This window comes from Sylvia atricapilla, chromosome 4 (genome assembly GCF_009819655.1).
Source record: "Sylvia atricapilla isolate bSylAtr1 chromosome 4, bSylAtr1.pri, whole genome shotgun sequence".
NCBI lineage: Eukaryota > Metazoa > Chordata > Aves > Passeriformes > Sylviidae > Sylvia > Sylvia atricapilla.
The window spans coordinates 18512118-18535150 of NC_089143.1; the positions used below are offsets into that span (position 1 = coordinate 18512118).

General features: G+C 46.2%; 1 protein-coding gene across 1 annotated transcript in view; it reads left to right on the top strand.

Annotated features, from left to right (window-relative positions):
* The window catches only part of ADRA1D (adrenoceptor alpha 1D), a 39165-nt gene extending 21283 nt beyond the window's left edge, over positions 1-17882 (top strand). The window contains exon 2 of the mRNA XM_066317207.1: positions 13502-17882. Coding sequence (XP_066173304.1) covers positions 13502-14070 — 569 coding nt within the window. The 3' untranslated portion in view covers positions 14071-17882. The remainder of the gene's footprint in view (positions 1-13501) is intronic.
* The last annotated feature ends 5151 nt before the right edge of the window (positions 17883-23033 follow it).

A 23033-nucleotide genomic window follows, 5' to 3' on the forward strand; every position in this document is an offset into this window, starting at 1 on the left:
AGAACTGACATTATTGCTAATATATAGTACTGGGGTTGATGCTGGGAACTAACATGTTCAGAAGATATTTTCATGCTTAATGCCTATGAGTTTATTGAGAGTTCTGTGGGCAACAACCTTTAAAATCTGTGCCACGACCTTTATATTAGGGATCATCACACGGCTCAGCTTCACCCAGTGGTACAGGATATTTAATTATGAACAGGTTGGTAATATCAAAGAAGCAGGTCAGTGGTGTTGTCTGAGGCAGATGGCTTCAGTTGCCAGGGAATTTTCTCTTTTCAGTGTTTTTGCTATCTGGAGGAAATTTGTAGGGGATCTGCATTAAAGGCAAGTTCAGTCCTGCCTCACATCAAGAGCAGAGTCTTCTTACACAGCCTTAAATTCATTGCACAAAGAGGGGACTGAACAACTCTGCTCAAAGATCTTCTGACCAAGACACCCTGGGGACCCACTGGGAACCCCACAGACTCCCCCAATGTCCCCCAGAATCACCCCAGGTTTTAGACAGCACGGCTGGTAGAAGTGCACAAGCAGAGCCAGTCATATATGGCATGGGTTTTTTGTTCCCTTGAAGTAAGAGCACATCAAAGTCACCAAAGAGGGAAGTGGCAGTCAGGAACTAGTTGGTGATGATGGAAAAAAGAGAGGATAATAATTTCCTGGCATGATTCCTTTCTTGGTAAGGGCTGTCACAAAAGCATCACTTTCTCAAGGAGAGGTTGAAAGCCTACCTAGAGTCCCTTCCCTAGAATGAGAAGTAAACATGCAAAAATTTGCATATCCAGGAGCTAATTAGGGTCATATCAAGGCAGGGAGAATACCCCATGTGCCATGTCTGATATTTCTGAGCAGTGAGTGAAGAGCAGTGGGAGCAAAGAGACTTGTTTATCCAATGAAAAGGTGGAAGACAGGCAGGCAGAATCTCATGGGCAGCACTCAAAGTGCCACAAAAATGGAATGCAAATCTTCATCCTTTCCCTTCAGGTTCAGAAATTAAAAAATAAATAGGGATAGGGCTGAGATGGAGCAGGAAGCATGTCAGTGGAGAGAACACCTCATTACCATAATGAGACACTTTGAGACACTCTTCTCTCCTCAGCAGAGATCCCACTGCCCTGTGCAGGCATTTAAACCAGGCAAATGCAGCATGGTTTTTGCATTTTTTCTCCTGAAATACCTCTTTAAAACTCCCTGTGGCTGTAAAGCTGATACAAAACCACTGTGATGTGAGAGTTGGCCTGCTCCCACATTTCTTGGTTCTTCCCAGGATGGTCTCTGCACTTGTCCCAGGCTCAGCTCTATGGATAAGACAACCAGGCAGCCAATTTTTGCCTCTTGCCTCAAAATATGTGGCTTAAGTGCATCACTGCTGAATAACCAATAAGAGCATCCTGCTGTAGTGGTGGCATCCCTGCCCATGGCAGGGGTTGGAATGAAATTATTTTTAAGGTCCCTTCAAACCCAAACCATTCCACAGTTTTGTGGTCACATCAGAGGGACGTGACCTTCCCTGTGGAGATGAGGGAAAGGACTGAGTAAGAGGGGTCCTTCACAGGCAATCAGTGCAGCATTTACCAGGAGAATTTATCCCTTCAAGTTAAGGGTTTCAGGAACTGTTGGGAGTGATGAGGATGTTGTTATCTCACCACTCCTGATATATTTTTGGAGCTCAGTTCCACTGACCCATTGTTTTCTGAGAGAGGGGGGAAAATGTCTCTTTTTGAAGTGCATATGTTTAGAGCTTCATATCAGCTGAAAAATGTCTTTCAGGGTTGGGGAGAGACAGATCAACTCTTTGCTATCTCCCCTGAATATTTCCAGTTTGGGGAAAAAGACGGAAATATGGTTTGGGGTTTTAAGTTTCCCGTCTCATCGCAGGAAAAAACTTAAAGAAAGAGAAAGTGAGTGATGAGAAATTGTGGATTTTTCCATGCAAGCTAAAGCCAAAAGGGCTGTGCCTTGGAGCCGAGTGCGGAAACAGGGCAGGCGTTGGAGGATTTTCCCCTCCGAGCCTGAAAAGAAATGAGAAGCTGGCTGGCTGGTCTTGAATAACCCCTCCTGAGCCTGCGAAACCAGCAACAATTTTTCATCAGAGCTGAAAATATCCACCTCCCCCATCCTTTTTCCCCTCCCACCCTTTCCTCCGTGACGCCATGGGCCCGGGCGCGGCGGTGCGGCTCTCTGGAGGATGCTGTCCAGCATCCATCAGAGCTGGCAGTGCCGGCAGGGACACGGGCTGCAGTGCCAGGCTCCACGGCCAGTGACGTCCTGTCTGCCCAGCTCTGATACAAACAGAAAAGCTCTCGGGGCTGGCACAGTGGAAACGTGCCGAGGAAGCTCCCACACTTCCTCTCGATACCGTGTTTTCCCAACGCTGACATTCCCAATGCTGACGAGTTCTCCCCAGCATTCCCAGCCATCAGCCTCCACAGTGGCTCACTGTAGGGTCCTTCCAGACCAGTGGTGTCACCTGTGTTGGGATCCTGGCAACACACACCCGCCCCAGGTGAGTTCTGCTCAGCCTGAACTTCAAACTGAAGTCAGGATTTGTGCGTTTTGCTCTGGTTACAATTTTTTTTTTCCCTGAGTTGGGTTGGTCCCAATGAAAAATTGCCTTTTTCCTCTGTGCAGCGCAGATCTGGCCTCACTATACATAATATGCCATGTGCTCCCAGCAGGATTCAGCCCTTCCAAGGCCTACCCCGCAGCCAAATCTGATCTACATATTTACGAGCTTGTAAACAGGACAGGGCGGGTGAGTTCACATTCTTAGAAAACCAAGTGCAGAGAAAAGAACTTCTGAGTTGGAAAAACAAAGAGTAGTCTTGGGCCTGACCCAGCAAACACAGTGGTTTTTCCAAGACTCGGATGGCTTGCTTGAGAATCATTCCCCTCCACTCCTTTTCTACAGGATTTCCCAAGTTTACCTTTTCATTGGGGAAAACAATATTCATTCCAGATGTTTCTGAGCAGAGTGGAGGAAGCAGCTTGGTAGAAAAGGGATATTTTATCTTGGAGGTGACTGGAAGCCAGACCTGTGTTTGCAGAAGCCACCAAAGAAGAACAGTTCCTTGCAAAAGGAGGTTTAAGGAAGGTGTTAAAAGTTGAACGGCAGAAGGCAACTGAAGGACTCACCACAAAGTACCACTGTCAATAAATGCAAGGAGTCTGGAACAGTAATTCCCAAACTGTGCTGTCCAGATCTTGACAGTCCATGAAGGCCTGGTAAATGGTTCACGGAAAACTAGAGTGCAAGGGAGCCATCCAGCAAAAAAATGTGAGGATTAACAGTTTGTCATAGAATCATGGAATGAGATGGGTTGGAAGGGACCTGAAAGATGTCATTCTAGTCCTGGCCATGGGCGAAGACACCTTCCACTATCCCAAGTTGCTCCAAGCCCTGTCCAACCTGGCCTTGGACACTTCCAGAGAAGGAGCAACCACAGCTTCTCTGGGCAAGTGGCTCCAGAGCCTTCCCATCTTCTGAGCAAAGAATTTCTTCCTGGTAACTCATCTAAATCCCTCCTCTTTCAGTTCAAGAACATTTCTCCTCATCTTATCACTGCCCCTGTAAAATCAATGCCTATGGTTGGATTTTTGCCCATGAGACATTCCACCTATGGTTTGTCCCTGGTGAGATGGCAGCAAGTCAGGTTGTCTGTAAATGTTTTCATTTCCCAAGCTGGTCATCCTGGCTGTGCTCCCCTGAGGTGTGCTCAGGGAAGAGATTCCCAGGCTCAGGCACATCATGAGCTCAGGATGCTCCAGTTTGGAAATCAGAGAACCCCAGGAATGCTTCTCTCTGAGCAAGCTCTGCACTGCCCTGGAGGGAGCTTAGCAACCCCACAAGGCCATTGTGTTCGTTCAGATCCCGAGCCAGATGGAAATTTTCTTGTTCAAGGCTGCCCCAAGCGTGTTTCCTCTGGTGAACCATCCAGGCACAGATCTCAGCCGTGCTCACTCCAACATCAGCACATGGATTCCAGTCTCCTTCCTGCTCAGACAGCAGGACAAGAGCTCTTGACATGCAGCTCGGTTGCCCTGACTTTTTCCTTCTCTCAGGAGACTTTTTTTCCCTTCATTTGCATCTGGTAAACAAGAACCTTCCTGATATTTCCCTTTGGATTTGTCAGACTGGTCAATCTTGTCCTTTTTTTTTTTTTTTTTTTTTTTCCTAATTTTATTTATGTCCTTTTGCTGAGTCTCATGATTCTAAGATTTGTTTTAAGGTTCCCTCTGGGGCTGGAGGCTATTCTTTGTGAATCAAGGAACAGGCAGTTGGACACACATATATCTTTCCCAAGCATAAGGAACACTGCAAAAATATTACCTTTAAGGGAGTCTATACTAAAAGTAAGATGTCAAACGCCTACATCTTTGTCTTCCTTTTAATTTTGTGGTTAATTTTAAAGTCCATCTTCCTGTTGACCATGCTTAATTCAGCACTATCTGTGTCCTGAATCTGCTGCCAAGGCCTTCTTCTTGGAGGATGAACCAAGCAGCTAAAAAGACTATTCCAAGGCACTGTTGAAGTAAGTTAATGGGCAGCATGATTTGAAGGTATGTGTTGGAATTAGATGGTCTTCAAGGTCCCTTCCAACTCAAACCGTTCTGTGATTCTGTCATGAAAGCATTGCCTTAACCATTTAAAAGATTTGTTACAGAGTTTGGTTTGCAGTATCCAAGCCCAGGTCTGCTTTCAGAATTTCTCTCCCTTTCCTCTGCCTAGTCCTGCCTGAGTCCACAGATCTGTTGAAAATCAAGAAGCAGGAAAAACTCATGGAATCACAGAATGCCAGGTTAGAAGGGACCTGAAGGACCCTCTGGTCCAACTTTTCTTGGGAAAAGCACAATCTGCACAAGATGGTCCAGCGTCATGTCCAACTGAATCTTAAAATGGGAATCCACCACTTCCCTGGGTGAATTATTCTGATGGCCAATTGCTGTCATGGTGAAAAACTGTGTGCACTAGGAGTATCCCCAGGAATAACTTGTACCCATGACCCCTCATCTTTTCCAGGTGACTCCTTGTAAAAAGGGAGTCACAATTTCTTTGTAGCTACACAGTGATAAAACCTCCCCCTCAGCGTTCTTTGCTCAAGAACTTAGCAAGTGCAGTTCTCTCAGCTTTTCCTCACATGGCAGCTTCCCAGTGCTTGGATCATCTTCCTGGCCACTCTCTGGACCCTCTCCAGCCTGCCCACATCTCTTTTGCCTGGTGGGGACCAAAACTGAACCGACTAGAGTGTCACAATTCCCTCTTCATCTCTACTGGAGATGCTCATGTTGATGCAGGCCTGGATTTTCTCCAGTAATATCCACTGTGTGCTGCACGTACAGCTTCTTCTTACAGACCTTGATATCAATCCCTCTGCAGTAGCAGGCCATAATTCCTCAGTTATTCCTTTGTTTAAAACACAACTTCCTTCTTTAGAGATCTCTCATGGAAGATGCAATGTGGTGTACTCCTTGCAGGGCAAGCTTTTGTGCATGGAGCATCCAGGTCTTTGGAAGGAGGATGCAGTGGATGAAATGACCTTCTGGGGATTAGCTGATGATTATTTCAGCTGTGAGTCCCCAGATAAAGTGTCAGTGCCTCCCGAGAAGGATGGTAAAATAGAGGATTTGGATTATTTAGCCTGGAAAAGAGAAGGCTTTGGAGTGACCTAACTGTGGCCTTCCAGCACCTGAAAGGAGCATATGAGAATGATGGAGAGAGACAATTCACAAAATCATGGAGTGACAGGAAAAGGGAGATGGATTCAAACTGAATGACAATTGGTTTAAATTAGGTATTAAAAAAATTCTTCCCTGAGAGGGTGGTGAGGCCCTGGAACAAGTGCCTGGAGAAGCTGTGGCTGCCCCTGGATCCCTGGAAGTGTCCAAGGCCAGGTTGGACAGGGCTTGGAGCAACCTGGGATAATGGAAGGTGTCTCTGCCAATGGCAGAGGATGGAACTTAAATGATTTTTCAGGTGCCTTCCAGCCCAAGCCATTCCCTGATTGTTGATTGAACCTTCTTTGGGCCCCCTCACCTGTCTCTGATCACATCACGAAAGCATTTTCTAATAATATCCAGCAAATTACAAGTTTAGCTACAACTTGCTCAGGATTCAAACTAAGAGCAACTGTACTAAAAAAAAAAAAAAAAAAAAAGCCAGTTTATAATCTCATCCCCTGGAGCAAGAGCAGGAGAGCAGAGTAAATACTTCACAAGATCTTGCCCAAAGCCTGTCTTGTGCCCCATGCAGTTCTCCCATGGTCCTACCACGTAATTCCTGTCTTGTGAAGTTCAGGATCTCTGGCTGAGTATGAGGTGCTGTGGCAGCCCACCAGCCTGGATCTGCAGTGTGGAGCAGAAGCTTTACATTTCATACCCTGTGATGTGGCACCAGGGCATCTGGAGGTGGTTAAGGGAGCAGAGTCTGCTGGGGCAATGTTGGAGGGCTGCAAAGTCAGTTCCTTTTGTTGTTTTGATGATGAGCTCTGGAATAAATTGTTCCCTGGACCAACTTCATCTGGAGGGGTCTGGCTGGACCTCGCTAAGCAAATTAGCACTATTCACAATTCTTGAAATTACTTGTGAAGTTTAGATGTAGATGAACCTGTGTGGTTTTTCACTTCACCTTCCACTGGTGAAATTATTCCTGTGATCAAAGTCTTATCCTGTACAGGGAAAAAATTGGTGCATGGGAAGCTTTGGCAACTTCTCAGAGAGCACCAGACCACCAGATGATAATAACATTCAGGGTGAAATCCATCAGGAATAACCTTGGATGCCCGTGATGTGGTTGCCCATGAGCCAAGAGTCTGAGTCCAGTCACCTGAAACCTAGTGTGATCCATCTGCCCGGTGACTTACACCCAGGATGAGATGGATCACTCCACTCCCACCACAGAATCTGCCCTCTAAGCCATTGACTCTAAGAGGAGCCCCAGGACCTGCTCAGGTGCCTGAAGTCACTCAGGTGATTCAAACAAAAGCCACACTTTTCAGGAAATTTGATTCCTCATAAACATCCTCACCTCGATGACCCCTACCAGTAGTCCAAAATTCCCAGGATTACTCTGAGAAGATCTCCAATATTTGAGGGGAATACAGGGAAATTTCAGTCAAAGTCCTACTGATGTGCAGCACCTTAGAGAAAAGTTTTGGGGACATCACTGGGACCATACTCCTAAATGTTGGGAGACAGGTTTGGGGGCCATGAATTTGACAATGAATGACCAGAACAAGGCTCTGATTCATTATCCTTCTCTTGCTGACACACAAACCACACTCAGGCCTCAAATTTGAGATCCTTCTTGAGAGTGTTGGTGTTTTTCAGAGCCCTTGGCTGGCTTCTCCTCCCTTTGCAATCTGCCCACCACTGCCAGAAGAAAAGTTTCCCTGATCTCCATCACAGCTAAAGACTTCCCTCCCTCCCCACCAGGACCCACACACCACGTTTGCACACTCCACCACGGGCTTTGGCATGGCCAGGGGCTCTCCAGGAGCATCCCTCCAAACGTGAACTGGGACAAAACACTGCCCAGAAGGTCAGCAATGGTCGGGGGAGTGGTGGCTTCTCGCTGCTTCTCTTTGAGCCAGACCAGGATGCAGAAGTTGGACACACAGGCAGCAGAGAGACATGCAGTCAGCTCATTGGGGCTTTCATTGGGAAGCTGCTGCTTATCTGTGACATTGTTTATGGGGTTGGCTGGAGGGCTGACAGGCCGGAGGAATTCCACCCGATATCCCAATGCCATCGTCCTCCAGGGAAAATGCTTGAGTGGCTGTGAACATGCTGTCCTCCTCCCCAGGCCAAGCAGCTCTTGGATCCATCCTAGGAGGGCAGTGAACTCCCTAATCACTCCAAGACACACCAAGGAGGTGTTAACCCTCTAGAGACCCTGATGTGCCTACAAATACCCGGAGGAGGTGGTTAATAGAGAACGGAGGAGAAGGTCAGGAAAAACCAGTCAGAATCTGAGTCCCACACACTGGAAGTCCTTGCTGAAATCCAGCCCATTCTCCCACAGCTCGGCAGCCTCATCAGGAGCCCTGGGACGGAACTGGCAAGGAGAGATGCAAGCTGGGTATTGAGCAGAAAGGGGCAGCTCATGATTGTTTTTGAGCAGATTGAATTGATTTACTTTGTGAGAGTCAGAAAAAAAGAAGGAAGAGATTGAGGGTAAATTTAGGTTGGACACAAGGAAAAGGTTTATGAATATGAGGGTGGGGAGGCCCTGGCACAGGGTGCCAAGAGAAGCTGTGGCTGTCCCAGGATCCCTAGAAGTGTCCAAGGCCAGGTTGGACAGGGCTTGGAGTGACTGGGCGAATGGAAGATGTGGAAGGAAATGGGCTTTATGATCCTTCCCAACCCAAATCATTCCATGATTCTCTGACTTCCTATGGCCAGGAGGACCCATAGTGAGCAGCTGTGGTACCTCCTGTGCCAGGGCTTTTTCTCTACCAGCTGCAATTCTTTTGACTTGCTGCTTTGATACCTTCCAAGGGAGTCCTCAATTCCCTCCTAAACCTTTGAGGCCACATGCAGGAGAAGCTCAGATGATGGCACACCTGTCCCCACCACAGTCCTAATCCTACACTGGATTTTTGGAGCTTCCTAACTCAGAGTGGTTCATACATTGGTTTTTTTTTTTTTTTTTTTTTTTTTTTTTTTTTTTTAATTTTATTTTATTTTCCATGAGTTTGGCCAATCAATTTTTATGTCCTGCTTGCAGGGACATCCATAGCTGTGAGATGAACCATGTCCTCTTCTTAGCTGTTTATCTGCCACCTCCTGTGGAAGGTTTCACCTTCCCTCTCCTGTGATGACACCAGCTCTCCAAAAGCTATTTTTTTGCAAGCCCATTCCTGATACAAAGCCCATGCCAAGCAACACCACCACCTTTATCAGTGTTGAACAGTCCTGCTGGTCCTTGCATTTCCAACTTGGGGCAGCACTGGGACATGCCTTTGTCCTTTTGTTTTGCCGACCTGTTCCCATGTCTGCAGCATTCCTGTGCTATGGACTAGTCAGGACACGCTGCAAAGCAGGGACCTTTTAGAACAAAGATGCCCTTGCCAAATAAGCCTGCTCATGAATTCTGGCTGCACACTGGGAGCCAGGGCCAGAATTTAGATTGGACTGGCTCCACTTGCATTGGTGCATTTGTCCTTTTTTTTTCTTGTTTTGCTTTTCTTGAGCGCTGAACACTGGGACCAGCAACTCTCCGAACAATCCAAGTGATATCACCTTCCAGTGAGTCATGGGGAGGGCAGGGTGGAGAAGGGCAGGCAAGGAAAGATCATGAGATTTTGTTAGCGCAGACAACCCAAAAAAAATTAGATATGTGTTTGGATACATGGGGGGCAGATTGCACAGATTGCATCCACTGCCACCCACCACAGAACGTCACAGTTTTGGGAAGCATGCCCATGGCTCCAGAGATTTTTACCTGCTTGGTTTTCCCAAAATATGAGCAGGGTGACATTACCAATTAACTAAAAAAAGAAAAAAAATGGTATGAGCACATACTTTATTGGCTCGACTTTTGCATCACCAAAAAAATTGAAGTTCCATCTTCAGATTGTTACTTCAGTCACTTTGCAAGGTGCAAACAGGCTTTGCCTGAGCTCCCCTGCAGCTTTCTTAATTTCTGAATGGTCCTGAAGATAAAAATTTAGAATTACAACAGGACATACAGCCCTTGCCCTGCCCCAGCTCTCTTAGACTCAGATTTTGCAAGATGTGGGATGATCTTTTATAAAATGATGGAGAGAATAAAGTTCCCAAATGGACTGTTAAGACCCTATTATTATTATTATTATTATTATTATTATTATTATTATTATAAATATATTATAAATTCTGACGGTGTCCCTAAGGTGAATATCACCACCTCCTCCTCCCTCAGCCCATGAGGTGTTGAGCTGGATGCCCAGGAGAGGTGCCCAGAAGGCTGATTGGGAATGCACAGCAAAAGCTCCTCTTCAGACAAGACCATGTTTCCCGCTGGATTGTGACAAAGATGCTATGGAAATAGTGTTTCCTGTTCTTTGATGTTGCCCTGTACTGGCCTTGATGCTTTTTGGGGCCAGATCACAAAAAATTGCTCTTAGTCCGAGGTAACAGACTGAAGTGCTGGTGCATCACTCTGTGTTGCTATTCCTGATCTTTTACTCACATTCTGTATTTCTGCACCCTGGATACATCCTTCTGTGTCCATCACAGAGCTCTTCAAGTGTCCATCACTCAGTACTCACTTTCATTTATTTATACAAGAAATATTACAAAGGGGCCCAAAACCCCTCAAAGTGCTGTTGCATATTCAAGTATATGAAAGCAAGAACTGATTTCTTCAATTTTTTTACACATTCCCTAAAAAAGACCCCTCAAATCCTCTTATGTGCAGCCTCCCAGTGCCCATCAGAAGATTCTGATGCTCCAGCACATGCAGAGGAGCTGTTCTGGGGACTCCCTGCCCAGTTCTGTTCATCCCAGGGTGAGAAAATGAGGAAACTGTGGATGCACTCAGGACACGTCCCTCCCAAGGGGCATGCTTATTTGCATGGTAATGAGGATGGTAATGGGCCCCTTGTCTTCATATGTACACAAGGTTCTCACTGGGTGAAAACCAGCCAGAGTTGAAATTCAGAGAATTCATAGCTTCTTTTCCTTTTCAATTTGTGTTTTCTATCTGGATGCAAAAGACAAAGCACACAGCACAGAAACTAGATTGTGCCCTGAACTGCTAAACATCAGATAGAAGTTATTATTTTAGCAACCATCAGGCTGTTTAGGCAAGCACCAATCTCTTAAGTAGCCTGGCTCAAGCAGTAATTACCAGTTGAATTTAAAAAGGGACCCTTCTTTTATTTGCTTTGTTACCATAGTTTTTTGTTTTCTTTCCCTCTCTCTTGAAGCTAAAAAATGCTTCACATCTCAGAGCTGCAGGTCCTCTGAGAACCCAGGGCACGCTGCAAACAGGGTTCACAGCAACACTGTGAAGAGCTCATATTAATTAACCCTTTCTCTGTGGGGAAACTGAGGCAGGAAACCTCTCCCTGACAAGGGAATAAGCAGGACTGTATGTTCGATTAAGTCCTTCATCTTCCTAGAACCCATTTCCTGACACATCCACAGTTCCTGTAGGTCCAGGGGCATAGGCTAGGGGCACTGTGAGAAAGGGGGGTGGCCCCAGCACCACTGGGGTGGTTCAAAGCTCCTGGCTGTCACGTAGGGAGGTGTTTCGGATGGGGTTAAAATCAAATCTGGTGATTCCAGCAGCCCAGAGCCAACCTGTAAATCTCAGCACTTTCCCCAGGAGAATAAACTCCTTTAATCTACAACAACCAAGGTGGGGTCATTGCCTCTACAAAACTGACCCCTGTGTTAAGGGAGCTGACAGGGAAGATGGAGAGAAACTATTTCTGAGAGCATGGAATGGCAGGACGAGGGGGAATGGATTCACACTGACAGAGGTCAGGGTTAGATGGGATATTGGGAAGGAATTGTTCCCTGTGAGGGTGAAGAGGCCCTGGCACAGTGTGCCCAGAGAAGCTGTGGCTGCCCCTGGATCCCTGGAAGTGTCCGAGGCCAGGCTGGACAGGGCTTGGAGCCACTTGGGATAGTGGAAGGTGTCCCTGCCCATGGCAGGGGGTTTGGGATGAGATGATTTTTCAGGTCCCTTCCAACCCAAACCATTCCATGATTCCATGATCATTGCTCCGTTCAAAGCCACTGGCTGCACCACCAGCAGCTGCTCATTAAAATGCAAATACCTTCATTTCCAGGAAGGCCCTGAGTCTTCCCAGCGCAGAGATGTCAGTCCTGCTCACTGTCCTTATTCCATGCCCCCTTCAGCACTGAGCTCCTTCAGCTGAGCTCCAGCCTGCCTTGGGTGGGCCTTCAGCATATATTTAAGCTGCTTTGCCTGCCCAGCCACCAAAAAATGCTGGGATCTGTCTCCCATACATCACACACCCGTGATGGAGCTGCCCACGTACCTAATGTTGAGTCTGGCTGAAATTTCTCCACTTTTTAGGGATGGGTGCATGAAAGCTTTGCTGGAACCAGTTCTCTGAGTTTCCTGGAGGGTGGTTTTGCTTTAGCAACAGCCTGAGGAGATTTAATGTAGTTTCAGTCAGGATTTTCTGGCTCCTGGCACCTGTTTTACTGTTTTGACACCAGGCTTAGGAGTGCAGGGGAAAATAATAATGATATCTGGAGTTAATGTTATTTACTAAAATACAAATTAACGCTCGGTCACATGGTGGGATGATTTGTCATCTGGAGCTAAAATTAAAAGAAATTAAGGCTGAGTCAGAAAGTTATTTCAGATCCAAGTGGGGAACGCTGCTCTGAGGCCATGTGGGAGCAATACTGACATCTTCTGGCTCAAAAAAAAAAAAATATCTCCAGCTTTTTCACTAAGAAAACCACTGGGGAAACTGCAAAAACCTAAGGAGGGACTGGGTGGACAAAAGTGTTTTAGAGTATCAAGGACAAGCTTTGGAGCAGTGGATATTATCTGAGTCCACTTTGAAACCCCCCGTTAGCATCACCACAGAAACTGAACAGAGGGTGTGTGACACTGGTGACCCAGAATTCATGAGAGGAAGGAGAGGAGAGGAGGTGAAGAGGTGTTGCTCTTTTCGCAGTGCAAGTGACAGGGCTGTGGCCGTACTTTTATGCTGAAGTCTCTAAGTCTGGAGACAGTAAACTACATGAAAGTCACATTCCACTAGGCCACGTTGCTTCATGCCCCGTCCAACCCGGCTTGGGCAGTTCTAGGGCTGAGGAAATACAATTTCTCTGGGAAACATGTTCCAGAGTCTCACCACCACCACAGCATCAGCCTTTTCTAGATTCCTCACCTCTTCCAGACTGGATTGACCACCACCCTGTAGCAGTGAGGCAGGGTGGTGAAATGCTGCTGCCTTCTCAAAGCGTCTCCTTCAGAAGCCGCTGGGAGCAGGGCGCAGGAACAGCCATTTCCAGTCCGTGCACATCCCACAGACAGCTCAGCGAAGGAAAGACGGGAAGGGGCTCCTGTGTGAGGAATTCCAGTGAGGGTTTATTATGTCCACCACACCAAAGGGATCAGGGACCAAAGAGCAGGATGAAAGGTGTGCACAGGGTTAAGTATGGGACCAGGAACCAATGGTCTGAGGGCACAGGGGCAGTACAGAGGGCAGGACAAAGGGCAGTGCCCTACAGGGGACACAGGGCAGGCCACCAGGGATACCACCAGGGAAACAGGGAAAGGAGAAACCACGAAAACTAGGGACATACGGGGAGAGCAAAACTGAAGTAGGTCACATAGTGTTGCAAGGCACCACGGGGGAAGTATTTTCTTTCAGCCTAGGTAGGGAGACTGTGGTAGATTCTCCCAGGGCAAAGCCCTGGAGATTCCCCTGAGGGGTCCAAAGGTTTCCACACCACCCTTATCACCTTACTCTACCACATCTTTCCACTTCTTCTGACCATATTCTTTCCAATCTCTCCCAAGGTTCCTTCTTCCCGTCCCTGAAGCCCTCCGAAATCGTCTTCAAGATCATCTTCTGGCTGGGGTACTTCAACAGCTGCGTGAACCCCATCATCTACCCGTGCTCCAGCAAGGAGTTCAAGCGCGCGTTCATCCGGCTGCTGAAGTGCCAGTGCCACCGGCGGCGACGGCCCATCTGGAGGGTCTACGACCACCACTGGAGGGGCGCCTCCATCAACAGCTCAGTGCAGGACTCAGAGACAGACCTACGGCCCAGGATTAACACCCTGAACAGCTCCTTCATATTTAACTCCTCCTTCCAGGAGAGAGCCAGTAAGAGGCGAACGCTCAGCTTCAAGGGCTGGAAAATGCTCACCCCTTTCCAGAAACCAGCATCCACCCAGCTGAAGGAGAAGATGAACAGCCTTTCTAACAAAATCCGGGGTGGCTCCACCAAAGGGGGGGTGACAGCCACCTACAAGACAGAGGTGGAGTCTGTCTCGATTGGAATCCCTCATGATTTCACAGAAACCATCGACTACCAAACCCATGACTTAACAGACTGCTGTGGGCTGAGAGAAACAGATATTTGAAGCCTCTGGGGCAGCTGTTGATGGTTTCTTTAGAAGTATCCAGCAGAAACATGGAGGGATACCACCTGTGGGTCTGTCAGTCAGGCTGGAAGAAGCAATCAGGTATTAAATGCAGTTGCCCAAAGGTTGTCCAAGCATCCCCCATGCGGACCTCAGCCCCTTCTGTGGGATTATGGGTTTCTCAAATTAGAGCCAATGGCATATCCCATTCTAACAAGCCACAGCAGGAGGAGAAGGTGTGGATATGACCTTAGGGCAAGAGCTGTCTCCTCTGGTGGATGGTTGGCTTTTGGCTTTGGAAGAAGCTGTGCAATTAAGGGAAACCAGGAGGTCTCCTATGCCTTAAAAACACCACAGTGAAATCTAATGGAAAGATTGAATCCCAAAAGTTGCCAACCCTGCCTTAGTACATGTGGTCATGTTTCCATCCAGAGGCAGCATCCAGGATGGACACTGCCAAGCAGTAGCTGGCAGCTGATCCTCTATGTGGGTGGGTTGGGAGCTTGTAGGTCCTGAACAAGACATCCAGACAATGGCTGGGCCTTGGAGGGATAGCAGACTGGGGTATTCCCAAGCAAGATGGAGGGATCCTGGCTCTCAGTCATCATCTCTGCAGTGGCCACAGTGTTGGCCCTTCCACACCACCTGGTTTTAGGCCAGAGGAGTATTCCAGATGTGTGCACTGTTGCCCAGGGGTGTGCAGGTCTCTCTCCTCTGATTCCACCCCGTGAAGCATTTCGCATTTCACTTTCCAGAGAAACACTTGCAACCCACCTTGCTTTAGTGAACATCCACCTGTGACACACAGAGAAACCAGCTCCTTTTGGTGTCAGTCATCCCCAAACTTTCCTGTCCCCTTCTTTGCTCTCGCTGTTTTTCTCAAAAAATGCAGGATAAAAATGCATCCCAGGGGCTTCACTCAGGACAACAGGAAATGGCCTCAAGTTGTGCCAGGGCAGATTCAGGGTGGATATTAGGAAGAATTTCTTCACTCAAAGGGTGGTCAGGCACGGGACCAGGCTTCCCAGGACAGTGGTGGAATTGCCATCCCTGGAAGTGTTCAAAAGACTTGCGAATGTGGCACTTGAGGAGATGGTTTAATGGTGAATGGCGTGGTGCTGGGTTAATGGTTGGATTCCATGATCCAACAGGTCTTTTCCAACCTTAATGATTCTGTCATTCTGTAATGTGAGTCCTCAGCCAGCCTGTGCTGTGGCTCAGGAAAGGTGGGATGGCTGAGTTTGGAAGTTTGCATTTCTACTGCCCATGGAGTCCAAGCTGAACTGGAGCTGAGGTGCAGTTGGAGCTCCTTCAAGTAGAGGGATCTTCTCCCCAGTCAGGGTCACACTTATGATCCTTCACCCAAGGGACTTCCCACATGCTTAGTACATCAAACTTTTGGTGGCTGCCAACAATTGCCTTGGTTGTGTCAAAAGTAATGACAATTAAAGTGGTGTTTTTTTTTTTTCCCTGCTCACAGTCCTAGAGTGTGAGCACCCCTCAGGAGGGCACCACAGCCTACCCCAGGAAATTCAAGGAGCTGAAGCCATGGCAAGCACACCTTGACCAGGAAGCTCAGGAAGTGGTCACCCAAACCCTACTTGGCCATGGACTGCAGGCACTGGTTTGTAAATTCAGAGTGGTTTAATCAAATTTCAGACAATGAGCCCCAAGGAAAGACCATCAGGTTAAGCCATAAGCAGGAGATACATAGGTGATGGAGGCAGAGGATGACTCTGAGGTGAAGTGCCTCAAGCCAGGGAACTAAAGAACAGGAATGGGAAGTCCTGAGGGGTGGAAACATGGCACTGAATATGTCCTGGGGGGAGACTGCTCCACATCAGCACTGCCCCTTGAACCCATGGGAAGCCTTTCAAGGGAATGCCTGCAGCACATCTGGCTCATCCCACTAAGGGTGGCAGCCAAAGGAAGATGAAAGTCTCCCAGGCACAGCAAGGAGAATGTCACCTTTCTTTCTGACGTTCTGATTTGCTGATGTTCCTGATTAAAGGAAAACAAAACAGAAGGGGAGTTGGACTTGTTTTGTTTTTACTCTTTTTGCAGTGCATATTGAGACAAGGTATCTAGAGCTGGCCCTGTCTCAACACCTTGATGCAGGACAAACTGGACCAATTATTGCACAAATACCAGCAGATTTTGTCCAGATATTTTCCTCCCAGCAGCATACCTCAACACTTACACTGAACTCAGACTCACAACCACATGCATGTTCTCCAGCATCTGAAAAACCAGCCTGAGGTTGCCAGCTCTGCCCAACCAAAGCAGGAAACTTCCCAACACCCCATGGGAACTTCTGTGGGGAAATACTTTTTTTTTCCCTGTCTCTTTGGCATTGAAGGGAAGTGAGACCTTACAGTGATGATAGGGTGACACAAAAAGTCGTTTTGTAGTGTGAGGACTACAGCTGCCACTGGTCTCCTGGGTGTTTTTGGGATCCTGATGGGAGGCACTGGGGATGTGGCAGAGAAGGGAGCAGGGAGAGGACAGTCCCTGAGTGCATCCATGACCAGACAGACAGACACCCTTCACTGTGTTTACATAAATGTGTCACTCCCAAAATACCAGGCACTCTCCTACAAATTGGCAAACATCCCTCCATAAATGAAGATTTAGCAAATGCTGGCAAGCAGTGCATTCCCATAAATGAGCTGGTATTACTGCTTACACTTCTCCCTGATCTTTTAAATATACCTTTTCTCTTTTTTTTTTTTTTCCTTTTTTCTTTCTTTTTTTCTTTTTTTTTTTTTCCTAGTACTGAAATATTTGTATTTACATCCTCCAGCCCCTTGAAAGCTTTTCAAGAAGGAAAAAAGGATTAGTCTGGAGGTTTGCTGCCTCTCCATGCCAAGCCTTTACAGACCTAGAGGGGAGAAAATAAATTTTATTTAAGCACACACATGACACACACACATATAAATGCCCAAATTCTGGCTCAGTTACTCATTGTATTTGATCTGTCCTCAAGAGATGCCCTGGAAGGTGCTGTAGGAAAGCCTTCAGCTCTACTGTGCTGCATTCAGGCAAAATACTTGTTTTTCCCCCCACTTTCATCTGGCATCTTGCATCAGAAACAGTGCCAGGACTGGACTCTGAGGCTGCTCATGCAGAGCTTCATTTAGAAGAGACAGGGCTGTCTTTGCTGGCAGGGAGGAAAAAAAATCTTGTATGAAATATGACCTGAATGTCTGGAATTGAGCATTTTCCTTTGAATCCCTGAATTTCCAAGCTCTCCCAAGTTTGGAAATGGGCTCAGACTTTCAGGAGGTAAATTCATTCCAATCCCACAGATTTCCCTGGATCCACAAGGGTGTGACCAGCTGAGGGAATGGCCCTGTTGCAGCAAATTTTCCAGGCAGGCCATTTCCCAAAGCACCTGCACCTCAGTTATCCATCAGATCCCACCTCACTGCACTGGCTCTGTGTCACAATTGCATTGTCAGACCTCGCTGCTTCAAGGAACCAAGAGTTGAGGGTGGGAAATGAGGTTTTTGCGTCACTGGACTCTCCCAAGTCCCCGAGGGAAGGAAGGGCCCTGTCAGCCTGAGCTTGGCTGCAGCTGGGTTGCATTACTATTGTTTACAGTGTGTATATAAGTGTACATTTTCTTTAGCAGAACATTGGTATTTTTTAATGTATAGATTTTTATTTTTCATCCCCAGATGTATTTATTAGCCGGAGCATTTCTGTTTTGTGTTTCAGGTTCTGCCAGATTGATGTAAGCTCTATGGAACAGAATGCACATATTTTTGTTTGTTTGTACCAAATACATGCACAAACCTGTCTAAAATGTTGCTGTGAATTGTTGCTGTGTCTGATTTTTAAAAGGGTTATAGGGGATGAAGGAAGGAGGAAGAAAAACTTGAAAATTATCCACTATTGCTTATTTCTCTAAGGCCCTTTTTTGCAATTTGACAAGGATAATCTTTCCTGCTTGGAAAAATTAATGATAAAAGCAAGTCAGGATAGGACACTCTCAGTTTCTTGACACACAGGCATAAACTGATTGCACCAGCCACATCTAGAGAGCAGGTTTAGACGGGATATTAGGAAAAAATTCTTCCCCGTGAGGGTGGGGAGGCCCTGGCACAGATTACCCAGAGAAGCTGTGGTTGTCCCTGGATCCCTGGAAGTGTCCAAGGCCAGGATGGACGGGGCTTAGAGCAACCTGGGATAGTGGAAGGTGTCCCTGCCCATGGCAGGGGGTGGAATGGAATGGGCTTTATGATCCCTTCGAACCCAAACCATTCTGGAATTCTTATCTATATGATGCTTATCCGAGACTGGACAGGGAAAGGCAGAAGGGAAAATCTAAAGGCAATTTAACATGAAAACACTGGTTCAATATCTGATAGCAGTCAGAGGTGAAAATTACTTCAGGGAATTTGGGGGAAGAAATGGAGAATGGAAGAGATTGAGAATTACCTTGAAAATATCTTTGCACTTCTGAATATGTATAATTTGACTCCTGTTTTCTTTTGTGATTATTCAGTTCAAAAAGGGTAGAATGGACATAGAATCAGCCAAAGTTACAGGATAGTTTCCATCCAAGGAATATTTAAATCAAATGTCACTCTGATGACTGAGAATTCAGGTCTGTAAAACCAGGAGTGCTGGGGAGAAGACAAGCAGTGAATGACTGTTCACTGCCTCTCATGGTACAAGAACTAAGTGACATCAAGCCCAATTATCAAAATGAACTGAGCGAGGTAATTCTTCACACGGCTCATTTTTGAACAGTGGAACTCTTCACCTCGAGATATTGCATCTGTCTGTAGGGGTTAGAACAGCAATTAGGTGCCTTGGTGACAGATAAACCCATCAAGGGCAGTTTGAAATGTTTATATAATCTCTGAGCTGAGAAATCCCTGAGGTAGCAATAGCTCAGAGGATATTTCAAGGGATATTTCACTGTTGGCTTTTCCTTTCCCTTTTTATTCCTTCTGAATTTCCCGTGGTCAGAGAGGGGACTCAGAATGATCCAAGCTCTGGGAAGGTCCAGCACTCTCTGTGTCCCTTCCGTCTGCACACTGAGCCAAGTCCATGCCAAAACTGTACCCTGCATTTTTGCATAGGCAAAAATGAGGGCAAAAAAATGGAAAATTCAACTTCAGTCCCAAACGTACATGAAGTCATCAAAAGATTTTACCATCCCTGTGTGCCAGTTCCTGATGGGAAATTACTTTTGTAACTCAGAAATTGAAAATCGTCCCCCTCAATAAACTGACTTTGACAATCTTTTCACAGCACAGGGATTGTAGCTGGAACTGGGAGTTGCTCCAGAGGTTTCAGCCATCCTGTGTGAAAGTTTCCATTTTTTTTCCACTTTCAGGCCTTTAACAGTCCCTCCCTGGAGACTCACAACACACAGAGTTACACTAAGGTCACTGACAAGTAGGTTTGGGGGTTTTTTTTGAAACTTCTGTGGGATTCAGCTCATGGAGTAAAACCTCTCCATTCCAATGAGGTGCCCATGTCTCCAATTCCATTAGAGAAAAAAAAATTAATTCTGGATTAAATATGGGTATTTCATGCTGTTTGAGCCATTCTAGGCTATCCAAGACATCTGCACATCTCCGGAAACAGGACAGAAAACCTGATGTGCAAAAGTAGCCCATGATCGTGGCAGAAGGACCTGGGCTGGGAGCTGAGGAAGCAAATGTTGGGCAAAGAACAGAGAGAAACTGAAAGTCTGAGCCCTCCTTTTCTCTTGGGAAATGAGGACATGGGACATTTACTGTGGTTGAACTCATCACCAAAAGTTAGATCAGGATAGACCACACCACCCAGCCCCTGTGACATCCTGGGACACTGAGTCCTGCCAAGAGGCCAGGAAGGACGAAACAGAGATTGTAAATTACACTGAGGTCCCAGGAGGCCATCAGAAAAAATAGTTTATAGCAAAAATGTTCAGTTCCATTCAGTTCAATAAACCAAAGTTGCCCAAATTTAAAGATTTCCTGTGTGCAATGCTGGTGGAAAACAGACGTCTTGGGGTTTGAGGGAAGGTTGTAGGCATCAAAAATAGGTTTTATGCACTTTCTGAGAACATCATCGGGCATTTATTGTGTCCAGATCTCCAATTTAACTTTTCATAATATAGCCTCAAGCAGGACCTTTCACACAGTCTGAAGATTGCTGGACTTTCTTCACTTCTCTACTTTTCCTTCAAAAAGACTGAGGCAAGGAGGGACTCGGCCCATTTTAGTCCAGCTCACCATGGCTAAAAATCTCACTAAAAGAAGGCATTTGGGATTTTCACAAAAAAACAAGGCCTGATCCAGCTCCTGTGCTGAAAATTTACTCTTCTTTTCTCCACAGCTGCTGTTTTCTGGATGAAAAATATGTAATAATAATTTCCTAAGGCCTATAGATGATTCATAAATCTCACTGAAATGTGACATAATTAAGTTAGCAGCACTGCTGAGAAGAACAGCACCGCCTCTTCAAACCCCTCTGCTCTCCCCTGGCAGATCCATGGTTGCTTTAAAACCTGACAAAGCAACAGATGGATCAGGAATTTGAGTCCAGCTGTGGCATGAGAGTTTTTTTGGGAAGAGGGGGTCCCAAATCTTAGCTCCATCCATGGCCAGGAGACTTCAGCTGGAATCATTAGAAAAGGAATACCATCGTCTTTCTCCTTGTCGGTGGAGATTTCCCATTCCCAAAGTTTGCAGGAGGTGCTTGAAATTCACAAAACTGACAGGAACACAAGAAAAGACCCCCAAAAGCCCTAAACCCAGCATATCCCAACAGGAACAAAAAGCCAAACTTCACCTGGGCCTAGGTATCCCAAAAGATCTTCCTCATTTGCAAGTTGGAAGCTGGAATTTCTCCACACATCTTTGGGAAAAGGGTAAAATGCCCTTGGGTAGCCCTGTTTTTCTCACAGCAAGGTGGTTTTATGGGTTTAAAAGGTTTGCTGCCTTGACAACACAGTTATTAATATGTGAGTAAATTTCTATTGTTTTATGCATGTTTATTACTGCAGTCCTCAGCAGATGATTCATGGAGCAAATCCAGTTTCACTTTGATTGCTGTGAGGCTCTCATTTTTCAGCTGTTTCAGAGTTTCAAGCTTAAATGCTGCTTCTTACAGCTTTCAGAGACAAGGGAGGGGGTTTGACAGGCTATAAATGTGTTTTTATATAGGTGTATATTCATATATTTGTATTAATAGATATGTATACTCAGATCTGCATGTAAACACAGATAAATATGTGTAGAACGTATCCTAACGCTTTCTCTGTGCTCTCTTTGCCAAAGCACTCATGGGACTGGGTCCCATTTGCTCCTCAGGCTACCCAAAATTCCATATGTTCAGTGCAGCTGCTGAATCACCACACAAGTGATCCAGGAATCACCAATGAGTGTTCTAATATTCCATTACCTAAATCACTTGCCCAGCTAGGATGTGGATTCTCCACCACTGGACTCCAGGAAAATGTTTATCATGGGTGGCATTTCAGATAAGATGGAGTTGGAGGCGTCTGAGGCTCCTGTGAGCTGCATAATTCCAAATTCTGTACTGGTCCATGTATTTGCTGTCACCTTTTTTTTTTTTTTTTTTTTTTTTTTTTTTTTTTTTTTTTTTTTTTTTTAAGGAGCTTGTTAAAAAGAGGGACAGCAACTTTCTAAATGAGTAGATTTAGTGACAGGACCATGGGGAATGGCTCTAAACTGAAAGAGGGTAGGTTTAGATTGAATACTAGGAAGAATTCCTTCCCTGTGAGGGTGGGGAGGCCGTGGCCCAGGCTGCCCAGAGAAGCTGTGGCTGCCCCTGGATCCCTGGAAGTGTCCAAGGCCAGACTGGACAAGGCTTTATTCTTCTCCACAACACACTCCCAAGGAATTAGAAACTTTTTTTTCAATTTTTGTGACTTTCCCATCTATTTCTGCTTCCACAACAGGTATTTATCCCACCTCCAGCTTTTCAAACTGAGCAAAGATGAATAATTGTGCCAACAAACTGCCTGTGAAAAGGGATAAATGCATCCCTGCTGATTAATGTACCAGGAGACACGATTTAACTTTCATTTCCAGTCTCCACCTTCTCCAATCAGCCTCTAAATTATCATCTTTGTTCTGGCACAGTGCTGTTCCTTAGAGTCTCAGAGGCTCCAACTGATCCCAGCCTCTAGGGAGCTGGGAAGCAGGACTCTGTCATTCAGCAGGCAAAGGAACGGAAAATCCACTGGCAGGGAGAGGAAAACTTTTTTAAAAAAATTAAATTAAAATTAAAAGCAAAATAAGCACAGGGAGTAATTAGCAAACAGTGAATTTTCTCAAAAAAGTGAGGGCAGGGTGGTTGAAATGCAAAACTTGGGAGAAAAGAAAGAATTATTTTGCAATGCATTGTCTGGCTGAGGGACAAGTAATGAATTTGATGTAAAAATTTTCTCTCCTGCCCTGCTTGTAGAGGAGGTCAGGCTCAATTATCAAAATATGCTCTCTGCCCTTAAAAATAAAAGTTTTTCTGCCTGACTTGGCAAGTCCTGCTGAGCTTAAAGTATTGGCCAGAGATTGCACCTGTTTTGCAAAGGAGAAAATGCTGTGCTGAGGCCAAGGGAACCTGAATAGGAAGGTAAGGACTCTCCTCTCCTCTCCTCTCCTCTCCTCTCCTCTCCTCTCCTCTCCTCTCCTCTCCTCTCCTCTCCTCTCCTCTCCTCTCCTCTCCTCTCCTCTCCTCTCCTCCTCCTCTCCTCTCCTCTCCTCCTCTCCTCTCCTCTCCTCTCCTCTCCTCTCCTCTCCTCTCCTCTCCTCTCCTCTCCTCTCCTCTCCTCTCCTCTCCTCTCCTCTCCTCTCCTCTCCTCTCCTCTCCTCTCCTCCAGAGGCCACAGGAGGATGCACTGAAGGGGGAATTCTCCTAGAAATGAATTCTAAAAAAAATAAATTAAAAAAATTCAAAGAAAAATAAATTTCCTCTGAGTCCAGTGCAGCTCTGGA